Raw genomic sequence first — 19,713 nt, 5'->3', positions numbered from 1 at the left:
TAAGTTCTCATTGGTGATACTTAAAAAAAACCCCAAAACAATTGAATCTTGTGCAAGAACTAGTCATTCCTTAACAACTTATTCCTAATTGTGCAGCAATTGCATATCTAATTAGCAGAACGTCAGTGTTTGAGCAGAGATAGAGTTTGCATATATGTCTCATTTTTTAGGTAAACCTTTTCTCTAATGATAATATACTAGAGATGTTCTTTGGGGAAAAAAGAGGCTGAGAAGGCCTAGAAAGTTTGGGTGCCAGCCATCACAGCAATAATCAATAGCTTCTCCCATCCTGATGGACATGACAAGTCGGGAACCAGTGTTGTATCTTGTTGGGATCAGCCAAAGGGCATTATAGCTACTCTTATATTGGAGTTCACCAGTTGCTCTGCCACCCATGACTTCAGGTTTAGTAATGCAGTGTTACTGTAATGATAAAAACATTTCATTCCTTCAGGACTGGCATCCTAAAATATATTCACGGAAACAGTTACCAAAGAACTTTCAGTTGCTTCCTACATTTTTGAAATCTGGTTGCATCTCACATCCCTCTATTCACAGATAATGTGCAGAGGAAATCAGCATGTAACAATGGGTTTAGCTTTGGCTAAACATGTTATCTTCTTGTGGAGCACAAATCTGCTGTTTGAAATCCTAAACAAACGTGAAGGGAGGTATCTGAATGAATATCTTGGTTTCTCCTGAGACTTTTGCTTGTTTGGGGCTGATCTCTGCAAGGTTCTGAAATAAGCCAGTATTGTGGCTGTCTGTCTGTCCTTTCTTCTCTTTTTTCAACTGAAAGCTAGTCCACACCAGAGGGAACACAGATTAAGGAAAGAGTTTCAGACTTCACTGCTTCCCAATCCTGTACATCCCTGTCTTGGTCCAGTCCATGCATTCATTTGTGTTTGGAATCTTGCTAACTTATCCCACTAGTGGACCTGTATTCAAGGAATAGAATGGATCATAAACAAGGCTCTTGGAAAGTTTTCTTTTCAAATGAAGTGTTTGTGACTGCATGATTTCTAAAAAGTCTTTAGAAAATTCACCCATGACCTTGTTGACTTTCTACCCATGGCTGGGGTTTAGAATGTAGCATAATAAAAGGTGTTGTCATACACTATCCCCCTTTGCCTGGCTCCCTGGATATTGCCTTTATTGACCTTGCCTGTCATTCTGCAGCATTTGTAAAGTAAACACTGCATGTTCTGCAAGCAGCAGTTCGGATGTCTTCCTACCCATGCTGTGTTGAACCAGCACCAAATTCAGCTGGTATGTGAAGAATTCTAAGTACCAGCTGCCTAGTGACCCACCCCTGAGCAGAACCCATCTTTCCCTTCCCACCCACTGTATGCCAGCACACTACCTCCATTGCACAGATGGGCCAATTCATACTAATGCTTGCTGATTGCTGCCCGCAAGTTGTTTGTGCATGTGGAGGTGCAATTTGTTGTCATTCTCTGTGCCCAGTTTTATCTCCCAGAAGCCAAGAACATTGGGCCACTCACAGGCCCTTAGAAGGAATGTGAGGAGAGTTTGAAAGAAGTCTTTGAGTACTTCCAGAGTGGAGAGAGGATTTAGAGTAGTTAGTCCCAACGGGCAGTACTGATTTCCTAGGACAGAACTTTTCCTTAGGGAACTGCTCCAGACATGCTGGAAGGACATGTCCCTTTTGGCTGTCACTTGTAAGCATATGGCCTGCGCACACAGAGCCCTGGCTCAGCTCTCTGTGGCAGATCCAGATGTCTTGGAAGAACATCCCAAAGGCATCACCAGTAACGAGGCCTGGCCACACATAGCTGTGTTCACCTGTGTTTTGGAGTTGACCATAAAGCTTGAGCTTCCATCGTTGCCTATTTTCTAATTATAATCAATACTGTGTATCTTTCTGATGATGATTGATGATGATGCAGTCTTTTTTTTTTTTTTAGCTCACAGCATTTCAGTGATGTTTTTAATTCTGTATTGTATTTTCATGGGTCATAGGTGTCTTAGTAAAGAATGTTCAAGGGCCGGGAAGGTGGCTCAGTGGTAGAGCTCTTGCCTTGCATGCATGAGGACCTGGGTTCGATTCCTCAGCACCAAATAGGCAGAAAAAAAAGTCAGAAGTGGTGCTGTAGCTCAGATGGTAGAGCCTTGAGGTGAAGAGCTGAGAGACAGTGCCCAGGCCCAGATTTCAGGCCCCATGACTGGACCCTCCCTCCCCCCACCAAAAAGAACATTCAAGGGTAACAGTGCTCCATAGGAATGGACTCATTACCTTGCGCATGCAATTGTAACCCCTCTGTACAATGTCTTTACAATAAAAAAAATATATTAACAAAACAAAGAATGTTCAAGTTTCGAGAAGACATTGATTGAGAGAATGCTCGTGACTTGACCGACCAGAGTTGAAATTGGGTGTGGTCTAACCCAGACTTACACTTTGAATAGTTTTGCTATGTACTGAATGGTTTCTCTTGGCTTTTTTGTTTTTTGTTTTTCTTCAACAGTGACTATGGCTACGAGAGACACAGCAATGGACAGTGCCTCCCAGCCTTTTGGTTCAATCCATCTTCTCTGTCAAAGGATTGCAGTTTGGGACAGAGCTACCTCAACAGTACAGGGTGAGTTCCTGAAGCAGTGTTGTTGAAAGGTGTCGTGCGTTTTATGGACAAATTACTTCTGGACAAAGGCTGAGCTTCTTTGCCCATAGCACAATGCATTTGGGATTTTGTGCTGTGATAATCCAGCATGGCTTAGCATTAATAGTGCAAGCTGCATCTGAAAGGAAGACCCTGTCCCAAATAAAACAATGAGGACAGTTTCTTGGATGAAGAAGGCCATGATAGTAATACCACATGAATTACTTTGCTTTTTGATACCTTATATTTTTGAATTGTATAAGTATATGAATTAATATTAAGTATATGAATTATTTAAGTACCTTCACAGCATTCCTGAGAAGAAAGACAACTAGATGGTTTATGCACACATGTTTGGGTTATTTCTGTTTTATAGAAAGGATAGTCAATAAAGGAGCTCATTGGCTTTTCAGGAGTATCTGAAAGCTGCTTCACTTTCTGTGTATGTCCAGCTCTGGACATATTGAAAGCATATAGTCTGATAGATAAGACTGTGATCAGTGCCTGGAATTTAATTAAGTTAAATATTCCAGGACATAGGGAGAACTTCAAGACTATTTATGTATGAGCTAAGGTAAACATTCCATCACGTTGGGGAAACACTCCACAGCATTGCCACAATGCAAGTGCTGCTTGTAGACATGGGATGGTGTTCAGAATTTACATGGATTCTGATTCAACAAATAATCTGTAAGACAGTATTTCTGAGCTATTAAGGGATCCTGAACATACCGGTTCAGGTGGTCTATTAGGAAGGGTTCTCAGATAGACATAACCAAAATAAGACATAGATAGATAGATAGATATTTAGATAGATAGATAGATATGAATAGATATATATGTAAAACGAATTGTTATAAGGAATTGGTTTATTTGATTATAAAGACAGATAGATTTTAAGGCAAAATCTTGGCAACTTAATGATGTTAATATTTAGCTTTTATCTATGTCTATAGACCCTGAACCTAGATAGCTAATAATGTAGTTTCTGTCCAAAGACAAGAAAGTTGAAAGGCCAAGAAGAGCTCATGTTTCAATTCAAGTCTGAAGGAAGAAAAAAAATTCCCAAATCCCTATTGGATTGCTATCAGGCATACAAATTCTCTCATTTGAGAGATCATCAAGCTATCACACATTTTGTCCTATTTTATCCTTCCATTTATTGGATTGAACCCACTTTGTTAGGGAAAGCCTAAACACACAGCTTCATCCTTAAATATTGCACTCTACAAACTAGAGAGACATTTGAATAAACCGCCATTCCCTTTTAAATAAAATGACAGTGGATTCTTGAGTGGCAATAGATGGGAAGAAGTGGAACTTTTCCAAATTAATAGGTAAGGAAAGTTATTTTCAGGTAGAAAAAAACAATGAGAAGCCAGGTGCCAGTGGCTCACGCCTGTAATCCGAGCTACTCAGGAGGCTGAGATCCGAGGATCATGGTTCAAAGCCAGCCCCGGCAGGAAAGTCCGTGAAACTCTTATCTCCAATAAAAACCACCAGAAAACCAGAAGTGGCGCTGTAGCTCGAGTGGTAGAGCACTTGCCTTGAGCTGGAGAGCTGAGGGACAGTGCCCAGGCCCAGAGTTCAAGCCCCAGGACCCATGAAATAAAGAAAGGAAGGAAGGAAGGAAGGAAGGAAGGAAGGAAGGAAGGAAGGAAGGAAGGAAAGAAGGAAGAAAGAAGGAAGGAAGGAAGGAAAGAAAGAAAGAAAGAAAGAAAGAAAGAAAGAAAGAAAGAAAGAAAGAAAGAAAGAAAGAAAGAAAGAAAGAAAGGAAGAACAATAAGATGACCCTGGTGACAGGCCTATGCTGGCTGTAGTCACAAGGATAAACCAGATACCATTGCCTATACCATTCAATAGCCAACTTGTACTGTGAATCTCTTGAGTGCCAACTCTAGCCCACCCCTGGGCACCTGATAATTAATGCTTAGTCAGTACAGGAGCTTTATTAACCTCAGGGCTGGGATGATATGCAGAAATGAACCACAAGTGTCAGGACGGTCCAGCAGTGAGCGCTTGCCCTCATGTTGCTCCTTAGGGCCCTGAGACTGGCAAACATATAGGCAAACTATAGATTGGGCAGGGTCTGCTGAACTAAGGGCAGTGTTAGTGAAGCTTAAAAAGAAAACTTCCCAGCATCATCTTTTTGAGGGTTTAGTTGAATGCATGCAGGAAAACCATCCTTCCTCTCTTCACTTACTATTTTTTAATGGTTTACTCTATACATGGATGCATTTGCCTCTACCATCAGCTTAGTATTCTGTGTTCTTGCGTTTATCCATCCACTTTACCATGATGAAAAAATTCTAGCACAGGCTATGATTATGCCCTGTAGTCATGATAACCTTATGATGTACAACTTCTTCTTCTTCTTCTTCTTCTTCTTCTTCTTCTTCTTCTTCTTCTTCTTCTTCTTCTTCTTCTTCTTCTTCTTCTTCTTCTTCTTCTTCTTCTTCTTCTTCTTCTTCTTCTTCTTCCTTCTTCCTTCTTCTTCTTCTTCTTCTTCTTCTTCTTCTTCTTCTTCTTCTTCTTCTTCTTCTTCTTCTTCTTCTTCTTCTTCCTTCTTTCTTCTTCTTTCTCCTTCTCTTCCTCCTCCTCCCTCTTCCTCCTCCCTCTTCCTCCTCCCCCCTCCTCCTCCCTCTTCCTCCTCCTCCTCCACCACCACCACCACCTCCTCCTCCTCCTCCTCCTCCTCCTCCTCCTCCTCCTCCTCCTCCTCCTCCTCCTCCTCCTCCTCCTCCTCCTCCTCCTCCTCCTCCTCCTCCTCCTCCTCCCCTCCTCCAATCAATCTCATTGTATAGCTGTGAAAGGATTCACAATTGTTTCCATTGTGAGCTAGGATTTAGAAGCAAGGGTTGGAATAAGAAGTACAGAATTTCCCTCCAGGTGTCCTCTGCCTTTTCTCCTTAGACCAGTGGTGTCATGCTTTCTAATGCTCACACCTGGAGCAGCATGTGAACAAAGCCTGCCAGTTTCCCTCTGTCATCCCTGCCCCTCTCAATTCTACCCTCACAATTACTGGCCCAGAGGAGGATAGCGGTTTCCTGACTCTTGAGGATTGAGAGGGAAATATAATTGATACATTTTGTTTGAAATGAAACAAATAAGGATATCCAATGTAACATTTGCCATTTAATGTTACCTTTAGCAACTGACTATTTGTTTGAGGTTGAGTTTCTTAACCTATAAAATGTTGCTGTTTGCCTTGAGGGTGTGATTCAATGTGATGCTGAATAGAAAGTATGTCACACCAATGCCTAGGACATAGCTACATGGTTATTACTTTATAAAATACAATTGCCTTCAGTAGTTATCATACAAGTGCTTCTCAAGAGTGGAAAGAAAAAGAAGGGGAGAAGACTCTTTACTTTGATTCTATAGTATAGACATGCATTTGAAGCATAATAGACACTTCAGTTTTGACATCTCAGCCTGTGTTTCCTCATCCATAAAGTAGAAATAATAACCTCCATGAACCAATAAAGTCACAGACACATAATTGGAAAGGGATGAAATCACCCTTCACCAAAACACAGATTATACTCAGGTCAGACTTACCTACCTAATGACTGGCAAGTTCCTTTTGCTCAAATAAAATGAAAACAATATTAATTTGTATATTTTATTGCATGTTAATGCTAAATTGACCCCACATTCCTTCCTCTTGGGTTCTCCATCACAGCTTATAAATATCTCAAGTTACACATACACATATACACACTCATGTAGTTGTACTGATGTCTAGTTAGATTATGTTCATTTTGTCCTAGAACCAGGGAACAGGCTACAACTATTTAATGTGTCTAATTAGCAGGAACATTGCTGGTTTTGTGCTGCAGTGAAAGAATTTGTAAATGTAAAATAAAGCAGGTATTGTGGTGATTTATTCTTAGAAAATAATAGAATCTTCTCAAGGGACAAATTTTTGGTGCTACATAGGATAAAAATATTTCCAGATGTGTCTAAAAAGGCCTTCTTAGCCGGGCGCTGGTGGCTCACGCCTGTATACCTAGCTACTCAGGAGGCTGAGATCTGAGGATCGCGGTTCAAAGCCAGCCTAAGCAGGAAAGACTGTGAGACTCCTATCTCCAACAAACCACCAGAAAACCGGAAGTGGCTCTGTGGCTCAAGTAGTAGAGCACTCGCCTTGAGCTGAAGAGCTGAGGGACAGTGCCCAGGCCCAGAGTTCAAGCCCCACGACCGACCAAAAAAAAAAAAAAAAAGGCCTTCTTAGAGTTTCTTTGCAGGCATCATTAATTCCTCATGGAAGAATGCTGAAAGACAAGTTTTGCCATTCCTCAGGATTAGTTTCCTAATCTAAAATGGGGCTATTTAGCCAAAAACCACAAGTTTGTTTTTCTTTACAAAATTTAATAGCAAAAATAAAATGCATGCATGCATTCTAGCCATGTAGTATCTCCTCTATAGTGAACAGTTGCTGTGTTTTAAAATAGCTCTTTATAAATACATTCCTCCATCCACCAGACACAGAAACAAAAGACTCTCTCTCTAACTTACCCTTCTTTGGAATGGAGAGTTCCAGGATCTTTGGAGGGTGCAAGTACTTTGCAAGTGACCCCATTCCAGATACCCTCTGGGGATTCTGTTGTTCCTCTTGTTCTCCACTCAATGACATTTGTCAGTGTGCATCAAGGAGAATAATTGGCCCTAAAAGTGCTCGCATGTGTTTAAAGTCCACAGAAAGGAAATTGCTTGCATTATTTACAGACTTATCACTACAGGGGCCTGTGAGTAGCTGTCTTCTAGCCAAGAATCATGCAGCCTCACAACAGACACATACTAATTGTCACAGTGAAGTGGACTCTTCAATGTGGACTTCTATCTTTGTATGCAATGGCTGAGAGGTTGGGAAATGAAGATGATGTCTAAACTTGTTGTGCATGGAGCCCCACTTGTTCACGTGGCTCTTTCTACCCACGTCAAAGTGCCGATTCCCATCTAAGTATTCTAACATCATGGCTAGACAATGCCAAGTTAGCCCAGCAGCCAAGAACTATGGATCATTCCCTGTGTGACATTAGGCAGCTCCCGACTCTCCTTCTCATCTGCAAGGCAGAGTGATCAGATCAGTTTTGAAAACTCTGTATTTTCTACCATTGTTAGGAATGGTAACCTGGTAGGATTTCCTTGGGTTGCAGGTACCCAAAAGAAGCGGGGGGAATGTCTTTATATAACTTAGCTAGATAAGCTGACTCACATTGTGGATTCTGTGAGCGATCCTTGTGATATTTTATGTCAAGTCATTTAGTTAAGTGTGACCATATGTCCCATTTCATCAAGCTTGTGTTCAAAACGAAGTCACATTCCATTTACCATTCAAATTAAACGACTTGTTCTTCCACCCTGTTTAATGCAAGGAGAGCATTATTGCATCCACCTGGTCCTGTCTTTATCACGCCAGCTGCCCATTTCTTAGGTCTGTCTAATCCAGTTTAAGGGACAAGTCCAGGGAGCTGTTGCCTTGGAGAGAAAACCTTCCAAAACCTGTTTGCATAGCCACAATAGCCCATCCTTTCTGAATGCTGCTGTTGTGGCTGCTATATAACATTACTGTTGATTTGTGGCACATTACCCCCTGAGCATATCTTATCACATGGGATCCCAATTAAAGCATAAATGACAATCTTTTAGCTGCATGTAATTCCTCTTTACTGTGGATAAGACAGTACCACCCTTCACCAACCAGCATACATATTGCTGTCCTGGAAGCAGTTTCTCTAGATATAGTAGTGGAACCATCTATTTCTGGCCTGCTTGTTCAACTGTGTCTCTGTAGGCCTTGATTTCTGATGTCAGATAGCTGTAGCTCTATCGAGGAGCATGCATGAGCACCCACACACATTGCGGTTTTTCCTTTATACTGCTGCAGGGCTGAGAAGTAGGTCTTAGACAGATGCTGTGCTAGAAGTGGTCTACTTCCCTGTCTCTTAAGTTTGCTCCATACCATGCATCAGGAAGGCCAGTGTCATTGTAAACAAAAAACAAAAAGCAATATTTTTCCCTTGAAAGTAAATGTAAATGGCACAATCAAATAAAAGAAACTCTTTAAAATTTTTCTCATGGGGACAAGTGACAATAATATGCATGTGATCTAGAAAAGCTTGTAATTTTGGTTCTGTCTTGGCCCCTACATGTGATAACTACTCTGAAATTTAAAAAAAAAGTGATGCAGACAGAAAAGCATGATTTTTGATTAATGTCTCAAGGACCAGTGATGGTATGATAGAAAGAAAACAGATCTGACATAGGATGAAATACACCAATGAAAGATGACAAGTAGTGTTCAGAATGAGTGGAGCTCACAAATTATACCAAGCAATGGGAAGAGCTGAAGCTAGAAAAATGCATGAAACCCAGATCATAGACTTCATTTTAAACTTCAACAATCACATGGGACATTCTGAATGATTTTAAGGAAGGGATCTATTTGATTGCATTTGATCTTAATCTATCCTGGCAATAAGTATGAAGCTTTTCTTTCAAGTGAATAGTTAATATTTAATACATAATTTCTTAGTAAGTTTCAGTAGTTCAATATTTATTAAGTACTTAAATTATGCACTATGGTTTGTGCAAAACCTTTTTAAACTACACCATCTCCTTTAATCCTTTTGGGAATGTTAATAAAAATATTCTATAATTATCTATACATGAGAAAAATCCAAATATTAGAGAGGTTAGGTAAATTGCACAAGTTTATATTCATGAGAGCTTGAACTTAAACCCAGGCAATTTGTTTTCACAAAACTAGTTTTAGCCTCAGCAAGAAAGAATTGCCAGGGGAACTTAAAACAAAATCAGAATAATAACTAGAGCTTGCAATTAAATTAGAACTCCTAGGGACAAAGTATTTGTTGTCCATATTTAAAAAGTTCCCCCAAGTGATGCAAAAGGTCACACAAAAATAGGATTGTTGGACTGAATTCGATGTTGGAGGGATAAGCGAAATGTCTGTTCATTACAGTATTTTTCCCAATGGCCAAAGTATGAAATGAACCCAATTGTCCATCAATAGAAAATAGATAGTGCACCATAGATTTCAACAGTCCTTAAAAAAAATCTCTGTTTCTGTTGACACCACGAGTGAAACTAGAGGAAGTTATTCTAAGTGGAATAACCCACACTGAAGAAGAAAAACACTAGATCATCTCATTTATATGTGCAATCTTCAAGAATAATAGAAATAAAAGGACTCCTAGAAGCTGAGGGGTGAGTCAAGAAGCAGTGAAAGAGGAAATGTTGATTGAAGGATACAGAAGTTTAGTTTCACTGGAAGAATAAGTGATAGTAATCTATTGTTCTAGAAGGTGGCCAAAGTAATATATATTTAAAATTTTCCATAAAAGTGCAGTGTGTCCCTGGCTACCAGTGGCTTGTTGCCTGTAATCCTAGCTACTCAGGAGGCTGAGAGCTGAAGATTGTGGTGAGAAGCCAGCCTGGGAAGGAAAGTCAGTAAGACTCATCTCTAGTAAACTCTCAAAAAAGCTGCAAGTGGCCAGGTGCTGGTGGCTCACGCCTGTAATCCTCGCTACTGAGGAGGCTGAGATATGAGGATCACAGTTCAAAGCCGACCTGGGCAGAAAAGTCCATGAGACTCTTATAGCCAGTTAACCACTAGAAAGCCAGAAGTGGCGGTGTGGCTCAAGAGGTAGAGTGCTTGCCTTGAGCTGAAGAGCTGAGGGACAGTGCCCAAGCCCAGAGTTCAAACCCCACGACAGACAAAAAAAAAAAAAAAAAAGCCGCAGGTGGAGCTGTGGCTGGAGTGATAGAACACTCTCCCTAAGCAAAAAAGCTCAGGAACAGTGCCTAGGCTCTGAGTTCAAGCCCCAGGACTGGTACACATACACACAAAAAGTACATTATCTTTTCACTTCAAAAATGGAAAAAGGATAACTAACTGGGAGGTGGATCTGCCATTAAAACAAAAAAGGGGGAATCTGTACAGCAAAGATGGAGCTGAGAGGGAGTTGAGTGGGAAGAGCCCGATTTGCTTTAAGTTCAGTGCGTAACCAGCCCGGGGAAGCTTAGGTACATGATAGGGTGTGACCTTGACAGTGATTGGTTCCTCTTCCTCCCCTGCCATGCCACCAGCTCCTGTTTGACAGTGATTGGTTCCTCTTCCTCCCCTGACATGCCACCTGCTCCTGTTTGCTTTAAAAAGGGCTTCCTCTGTTAATAAACGAGTTTCTTCCTGCTTGAAAAAAAATGGAAAAAAGCAAACCATTACATTATATTCTATATGTACTATTATTTAGCAATTGAAAAAAATGTTACAAAGGGCAAAGTTACCACCTATTGATCAGAGGCAACAATGATAATTTCACATGCAATCAAGGATTATAAATATTTGTACCCCAATGAACACCCAAAACTCACAAGGGAAAATTAAAAACAAACAAAAAAACAACAACAACCTGTTAAATAGGAAAATTACAGAATATGAGACTTCTAATGCTTCTTTCACAAATAAAAAATATATGCCCTTCATCTTTTTCAAGACTGCCTGGCAGAATAAAAGCCAAATCAAGGAAGTATGTGAAAAATAGAAAAGATGGCAGAGGCATCTCGAGATAGGGAAGAGGAACAGAATGGCAATCGGATTGTTGGAGTAATAAGGCACTCTCACTGATGAGCTGTAGGTAATATCAAAGACACATTTGCAGAATGTTTCCCTTTCTGTAGTTGTACAAATACTCCCTTGCCATTACAAAGCACTTTTCTTCTTGGCAGATTGAAGAATGCTTTACCAACTAAATGCATCCCAGCAATATTCAGAGCTCAGGTCCAACAATATCCTAAGTTGCCTTGTTATTACAGAGGTAGCAGCACCATTTAATAACATATTAAATGCATTATTCATTTATGTAACTCAGACCCAGGGACAGCTGCTGAGATGAAAATAGAACCATTCTGTAATGCCGAAAGCAGGTGTGTGCTTACTTGAGTACATTAACTCTGTATTTCTGCCCAATTTTCTTCTAAATTTCAGACACAGGTCTGGTAAGGCTAATGTGATGCCATTTTAGTCCAAGAAATAAAATGGTCACAGAATAGTGTTTAATGACTAGTTTAAAATAATGCAAAAAAATAAAATCACCAACAAACCTCTCTGTGGCAGAATCCCAGGGGGATAGATCTGTGCTTTGGGTTGAAGCAGAATTGTACTGCTGCAGGTCACCAGAAAGCCTGAGGTGGTGATTGGTCAGAACAGAAAGCTGTCCTGAGGCTGATGATGGCTGCAGTGATGGAAATCCCGGGCTTCGATGGCTGTGCAGTGGGACAGAGCCACGGCTATGCTCGGATGCCAAGTGATAAAACAAATTACAACTTTTATTTGCACAGTGCCTCACATCCAAAACACGAGGGCACTTTCTGATGCACAGCTCTGCTCGCTGAACTGCGGTCATTATTCTAGATGGCCTGGCTGTCCAATTTCTTGCTACTATTGCTAGCATCAGAGTGCTTCCCTTCTCCAGTGTCTACACCTTGTCTTTGTTTTGAGGGTCTTCCTATCATCTCTCTTCTGCCTACAATAATTTTTTCTTATAATCAGCCTACTCTAAAGTGATTTTTTAAATGACATCACCTTCCAATTCATAGACCTGGAAAATGACCCATCAGAAAGGGCAGTGATCTTCAGGCTGGAGCAGGATTTTGGATATGCCCCGATGGGTTAGTTGTGAACTCTTTGGTTGGTGAGCATGGTAGCAACTGGATGAGGAGAGATGAGGTCACTGGGTAACATGTTTGAAATGGTTCAAACAGTGGTGATAGTCTACTGCTCTGTGTGCATTTCAGCATTGAAGCTGATACAGTCATAGTGGTGTGGACTTCTTGATTCCTAGTCTGGGATCTCTAGGGCATAAGGAAGCCCTCAGACTATGTAGTGGGCAGCAGAGGAATGAAAGTTTCTGGAGACATATGGTCCATGGTATTACCTATCTGCTGTTGAGAAACTTGTTAACACTGCATATGTCAACTTTTTTACTCTGTATATTGGGAATGATTGCAATATGTTTCTTATGAGGGACATTTATATACAAAATAAGTGAGGACAGTCATGTTAGGAACTTAGCACTGTGAGTAGAACACAGGGAACACTCTAGAAATGTTTTTGCATTTTTTTTTTACTACTTTACTACCTTGAAGATTCACTTTCAAAAGTGTTAAGAAGAATGATTTGGCTTGAGTAGAATGAGTTTATTGGGAAAGTAGAATGCATAGCACAGGGAAGGCTTTATGTGAAGAATTAGGGGATTCAGGACTTATCTTGAGCTCATTTGGAAACCATGAAAGTTGTAAATGGGGGAGAGAAAATAAAAATATTATTACATAAAAAATACATTTCATGAGAACTTCTTAAATGATAGGACAATTGTAAGTCCTGTCCACATTAACCCATTTAATCCTTTCACCTACTTCAGAGATGATTAGATATTAATGACAAGCCTTGTACTAATCCAAAGTATTCAATGCACTGTGCAGACAATACTTTGTTGACTTTTTGGTAGTCAATCTTGAGAGTTAGCAGTAAAGAATGTGGGCTAGAGTTAGACATAAATGGATTTGAAAAGTAACTGGAGGACATATCCAATCCACTGCAAGTGTCATAAATAGAACTTTATGAAAGCATAAAGTTCTATTTTTAAGTATGTATCAATAGCCTGGCAACTGTGACTTACACCTATAATCTTTAATTACTCAGGAGGCGTCGGAACTGAAGACATGGATCAAGTGATAAAGGGGCAAATGTGATAAAAATAAATAAATAAACAAGAGCACAGATTACTGAGTTCAAGCCCTAGTACCAGCACAATAAACAAATTTTTAAAAATGCATTATCTGTTATCTTTCACAGCATATGAATAGGACTTATTTGTCAAGGCAAAGACCAAATAATTCGCATAGTTAAACTTTTATTATCTGAGCCTCTTTATTAAAAGTTTGTCAAGCTCCATTCTATAATAGTGGAAAGTAAGAGCTTTGATCATAACCATCATGAGCTCTACCATTGTCTCTAGGCAGGTGGTTTGGAGAAATAAAATGCATAAATACATAAAGTACTTATTCCAAACCCTAAAGTAAAAGAGATGATCTGGTAAAAACTGAACCTTAAAATTCTTTATGTTTTTGTTGGTAATAGGGATTGAACTCAGGGCCTTGGACTTGCCAACCCTTTGAACCATGACTCCTTAAAATTCTTGAAGTTTGATTATACTATGATCACAGTTTGCAATTTACTATTAACTGACAAATAGTACAGGAGAGTTCACTTGCATAAGACATTATTACTTCCTGTTAAAGCTAAAACAAGAAAAAAGAACAAGAATGGAGAGATTTACTCCATTTGAAAAAAACATGAAGACTCCTCAATGTGTGGTTTCAACTGTTTGATTAACATAGTTTATCATGAAATGAGTAGAAACTCAAATTTAACCAACTTACTATCATAACATCCAAAGTTACCTTTTTTCCCTCTGAACTACAAATTTTCTTGCCATATACACAGTCATACCCCCATTCTTCATAGCTTCACATCTACAGTATCAGTTAGCCATGGCAAATTGCAGCCTAAAAATGTATTTAAGTGGCGAATTCCAGAAGTGAATGAGCCAGGCGTGGTAAATGGCATTCCATTGTATGTAGTGAGAAGATCTGACTCACTGTACGTCATAGTCTATAGGGTATTAACCTGGCTTCATCTCAAGTCATAAGTATGTTATCACAGGAAGGTTGAGTTCAATAAACTATTTTGAGAGAATCAACGATCATGTTGAGTTTTATTACAGAATATTCTCATAATTATCTTCTTATGCATTGTCACCATTAATCTCTCATTGTGCCTAGTTGATACATTAAGCTTCATGGCCGGTATATACGAGTATAACAGCGTTTGTAGGGTTAAGTACTATCTTCTTTTCTAAGCGTCCATTGGCAAGCTCTCAAACCCAGACTGTCATCTCCCTGTGGACTCCTGCTTTACTCATTCTCATCCTTAATTAGGTATTGTTTGAATGATTGCCTCAATTACCCAAGTCTTTTCAACTGAATTATTAACCTCATGAAGATGAGGATTAAAGATTTATCTCTATGTATTTTCCTGCAGCTCCCAAATGGAGAAATTGTCAATTGATTAAGTAAACAAACATAGTGATTCTATTAAAATGCTAATAACAATGGGGTGCTGTTATTATTAATCTCTCTGTTGGACACTTTATATGAATTAGCCCAAATCTTCTAAGAAATGTGAAAATCAGATAGTTAGGTGGTTATTCATGGTCCTCAGAGCTAAGCAGGAGGTCAAGTTAAAACAAACAAACAAACAAACAAAAACACTTGCTAAGTAGCCAAGCACTTGTGGTTTCAGTCTATAATCCTAGCTACTCAGGAGTCTGAGATTCAAACGATCCAAGTCACTTCAGAAAATGCATGAGACCATTTTAGAAAGAACCAGCAAAAGGCTGGATTGGGGTCTTTGTTCAAGTGGTAGAATACCAACTGAGTCATATATTTGAGCAAGCTCAAGGCCCTGAGTTCAAACCCTGGTACTGAAGAAACAAAGGAACAACAACAACAAAAAGCAAAACGAAACTCGATAGTAACCTGCAACTAGAATGACTTAGCTCATGACTTGAACTTTTCTTTTCCTTAGCTATAGGAAGGTAGTGTCCAATAACTGCACTGATGGAGTGAGAGAGCAGTACACTGCCAAGCCACAGAAGTGTCCGGGCAAGGCCCCTCGAGGGCTCCGAATCATCACCGCTGATGGGAAGCTGACCGCGGAGCAAGGCCACAATGTCACACTCATGGTACAATTGGAAGAGGTAGGCGCCGGTGATTTCTGTGCCTTTTTGGCTTTCTTAGCCCAGAGATTTTTTTTTCCTCTGACAAATCATGGCTCTTGTTACATATCTCCTTTAATGTTCTGCATTTGATAGGCAATATTTTTTGTCTTTTTATTCAACTCTTACATTCATGTTTTCTGTTACCGTTTCACCTTTACTGGCAGTTTTCAAATTCCTTTAACTTTACTGCAAGTTCCAATTCACTTCATTTCTTATTTTTCCAGTGTTCTCTTGGAATTTGATTTTGTTTATTGTAAATTTTTAGCAAAAAAAAAAAATTTCCCCCCGAGTACAGTCATGGTATTCCCAGAGTAATTTCACATGGACACATATTGATCTAACCTAAAAGATGTGAATAATTTTGTGCGTTCTTAGCCTGACAACTTGAATTTTCTTTACTAAAGACAACTTGCTGTTAGAACATACAACTCTAAGACCAGTGTAAACACAGCTGGGTATTTCCGAACATATATCTTGGTTCACCACAACAATATCATCTTAATGAGCCATTGTTATTTTCCAAGTTATGGTTCACTGAAATCTCTGATTATCTAGATAGTGGATAAGAATGGGCAAAGGCAGTTTTGTCATTGTGTAAATGGGAATGTGGTCTCTAGAGAATATCACTGAAGTATCTTTTACTAAATCAGGCAATCCTTACTTCAACTATATTTTGTGAGTAACTAAAATACACCCAGCACTCCACTGGACTCTGTGAAAGCAAAGTAATGTTTAAAGTTAGTAATGGCCTTCTTGGGAGACAGAAATAGGACTATCACAGTTCAAGGCCAGTCTAGAAAAAAGTGAATGAGATCTTATCTCATTATAGCAGTTCATGTCTATTTTCTCAATGACTCAGATAATGGAGGTACGAGGATTAGTCTGAGGACAGCCTGGGTAAAAGATGAGACTATCTGAAAAACCAACCCAAAGTACAAGGCTTGGGGGCGAAGTGTGAATCAAAAGGTAGAGCATTTATCTAGCAAGGCCTTGGGTTGAAGTCCCAAGACACACACACACACACACACACACACACACACACATTAAATAAAGGAACAATTGATAATGACAGAAGGATTAAAACTATTATGACATTAGCTTCCCATGTTCTAGTCTGATTGCCAGTAGATCTCAGTTATTTGTGTACATTTTTTATTATCTTTAAGTAGTTGTCCAAAGGAGTTGCCATTTAACAAAAGTTTATGAATATAGAGCCCCTTGATCAATGTTACCCCATTCAACACTCCCTCCCTTCCCCACCCCTTTCATTGCTCTTCTTAATTTTGTCTACCTTTTCCCCTTGAACCCACCCCACCCCTTCTGAGTACCCACTGCCTGGTGTTTATTTTGCTGTATTTTGAGTTTTCCTTTTTAAGGAATCACATTTTTTGAGATTTCCCTTGGATCTATATTTCAGATAATATATTTGCTTATACTTGGATACCACCCAAGGTATTTACTTACAAGTTTATAGACTAAATCTAGCATCCATACATAAGAGAAAACATGTGTCCTTTGTCTATCTGGGCCTGACGTATTTCATTTAAACATAATTTTTTCCAAGTCTTTCCATTTCTTTACAAATGGTACAATATTCTTTCTAATAGATGAGTCAATTCCATTGTGGGAATAAGTCATTTGTGATATTCTAAAAATACCTAAGAATTAGCTTAACCAAAGATCTGAAGGACCTCTACAATGAAAACAATAAAAACTTTTAAAGAAGTAAATCAAAGAAGATTTAAAGAAGTTAGATTGACCTTTCATGCTCCTGGATTGGCAGAATTAATATCATGAAAGTGGCAATGTTGTTCAAAGCAATCTATAATTTCAATGCAATATCCATTAAAATGTCAACATCATTTTTCAATGAGATAGAGAAAATATTCTCAAAGTTCATATGGAACTATAAACAAGGCCCTGAATTGCAAAAGTTATCCTTCATAGAAAAACAAATAGTGATGGAGGTGTAGCAATACCAAACTTCAGAATCTACTATAGAGCTATAGTTAGGAAAACAACTCTCAGTTTGTAGCATGCATAAGAATCAACTGAAACACATATGAAAGCATTGTATGAGGTCAGCTCCTCAAAGATTCTAATTCAGTGTGTTGGCTTGCTGTCCAAGAGTATTCATATCTCACATATTCACAGGTTGTACATTGTGCTCCAAGGAAAATACACTGAAAGCAAAAACAAGGTCAATAGCAAAGGGAAAAAGAAATCAGAAACTCCAGAGTTTAGCTTGAGAAAAATAAGATTAACTGATTAGGATTTCTTGGTTGTGTTTGATCAAAAGTAATACTATTTAGTTTTCTTTAGTTCTATATTAATCCCTTTAGCTATATAGTTATTCTTCTAAATGGTAAAATTCTCAAAAACACTTTAGAGGAAACTACAAAGATGTAAGTCAGTGTAGGCCAATTGGAATTATACATGTTTCACTTAAATAAACTGTGGGGGATTCTGCTTCTGGGTATGAAAAATTTGCTTGTAGCCATCCAAATATATAGAGAGGGTGAAATGGGAGTAAAAAAAGAATGAAATCTGGGGGGAAGGAGGAAGGAAATGGAAGAGGAGGTAGAGGAAACTTTCAAGAAGATTGGAAGCCAAAATTCTCTGAGGAAATGGAAAATTCATCAGGATGAGTCCAACTTTTGATGCTGAAATTTTCCACTAGAATGTTGCCAATTCATCTGTCATATCATATATTAGATTCAGATGTTAAATTCCTAGTGGGACATCAGGCAGGAAGGATTGAACATGAGAAGTAAAGCACAGAACAAGTGTAGAAACATGAGGCATGATATGTCATGTTGAAATGTGCCATATAGATTTTATTACAGTCCTGGAAGAGAAAGAGGGAGATCAGGAGCAGAAACATTTCAGAAGAGATCACAGCTAAGAATTTTCTAAGGCCAATGGAAGATATCAACATATCAATATCAAAAGAATCAGCAGACTCCAATAAAGACATACATAAAAGGAAACCAGACTTGTCTACCATATGCAAAAATGCCAAAATATAACAGTAAAGAGAAAATTTGAAAACAGCCTGGAAGAGCCAGGTGCTCATGGCTTATACCTATAGACCTGGCTACTGGGAAATCAGAGACCAGGAGAATCACAGTTCCAGATCAGCCTAGGCATAAAAGTCTGTGAGATTCCATCATACCTCCACAGAGGTATGCTGGATGCCTGTTAGCCCAACTATCAGAAACCTAAAGCAGGCAAATGACACATGGGAAAGAAGTGAGACTTTAAAGTAATCAGCATGACTCCATGGTACATACAGCACCTACCTAGCAAAAGCCAAGTCCGAGTTTAAACCTGAATACCCCCACCAAGAGTGTTGTTAATATATAAATCCAATAAATGGCCCATGAGTCGAAAACCACACAGACATTGTACAAATTGATAAGAAAAATACTGGAAACTCAACGGAAAATGTGTGAGTGATGACTTAAATAAGGAGTTCTTAAAGAAAGTAAGGAATTAGCCCATAGATAGGTGGGAAAATATTCAGCACCCGTGTTCAGTCAATGCAAGTTAAAACTACAAAAAGTGTTACTGTGCATGATTGTAAGATTTCTATTTAAGAAGGCTAATCATATCACATGAGAGATAGTAGCAGTAGCAGGGAGTCACCTAGATGATGCTGATTGGAGCAAACGAAACTGCTGTCTTAGGGGTCTGTGGGACATGGATTGCGCCTAGACACAATCTGGGACTTATCACTTTGCTCTGTAAGGGATGCACAGTAGCATTTTCTATATCACTTTGGTCTACAAGGGATGCACAGTAGCATTTTCTATTGTGGTCTCAAATATCCACCATCAAACGAGATCCAAAAACATTAAGTAAACAGTTCCAGAAATAAACTCTCAGTTCTAAGTAATGATTCATACTGTATATTTTCATAATTGCCCTAGTTTATTATTAGTCATTGTTGTTCGTTGTTTTTGAGCCTAATTTATAAATTTAATATTGTCCTAGAAACGTATACAGAGGAACAAGCGCAGTATGTGTAAACTGCATATAGATGGTATTTATATATGTGTTTAAAACATACATATGATATAAATACATAGATAATAGAAAGATAAATGATAGGTATGTAGGTAGGTAGGTAGGTAGATTATGGTTTCTGTATGTTGTTTCATGCATATTTTGGAAGTCTGGGACTTTTCCCCTTTTCTTGAGGGAGACTTCTATACTCATCT

The 19,713-nt window shown here is 39.0% G+C and overlaps 1 protein-coding gene across 5 annotated transcripts in view; it reads left to right on the top strand.

The window, feature by feature from the left end:
* Sorcs1 (sortilin related VPS10 domain containing receptor 1) overlaps window positions 1-19,713 on the top strand; it is a 477,489-nt gene that overhangs the window by 402,787 nt on the left and 54,989 nt on the right. For all 5 annotated transcript variants that reach the window (XM_069987934.1, XM_069987933.1, XM_069987931.1 and 2 more), the window contains exons 17-18: window positions 2,490-2,603; window positions 15,298-15,469. In XM_069987934.1, coding sequence (XP_069844035.1) covers window positions 2,490-2,603; window positions 15,298-15,469 — 286 coding nt within the window. The remainder of the gene's footprint in view (window positions 1-2,489; window positions 2,604-15,297; window positions 15,470-19,713) is intronic.

This window comes from Dipodomys merriami, unplaced genomic scaffold (assembly GCF_024711535.1).
Source record: "Dipodomys merriami isolate MVZ:Mamm:240054 unplaced genomic scaffold, mDipMer1.0.p SCAF_35, whole genome shotgun sequence".
Lineage (NCBI taxonomy): Eukaryota > Metazoa > Chordata > Mammalia > Rodentia > Heteromyidae > Dipodomys > Dipodomys merriami.
The sequence above is the reverse complement of the archived record's forward strand: the minus strand, read 5'-3'. Positions and strand labels throughout refer to the sequence as shown.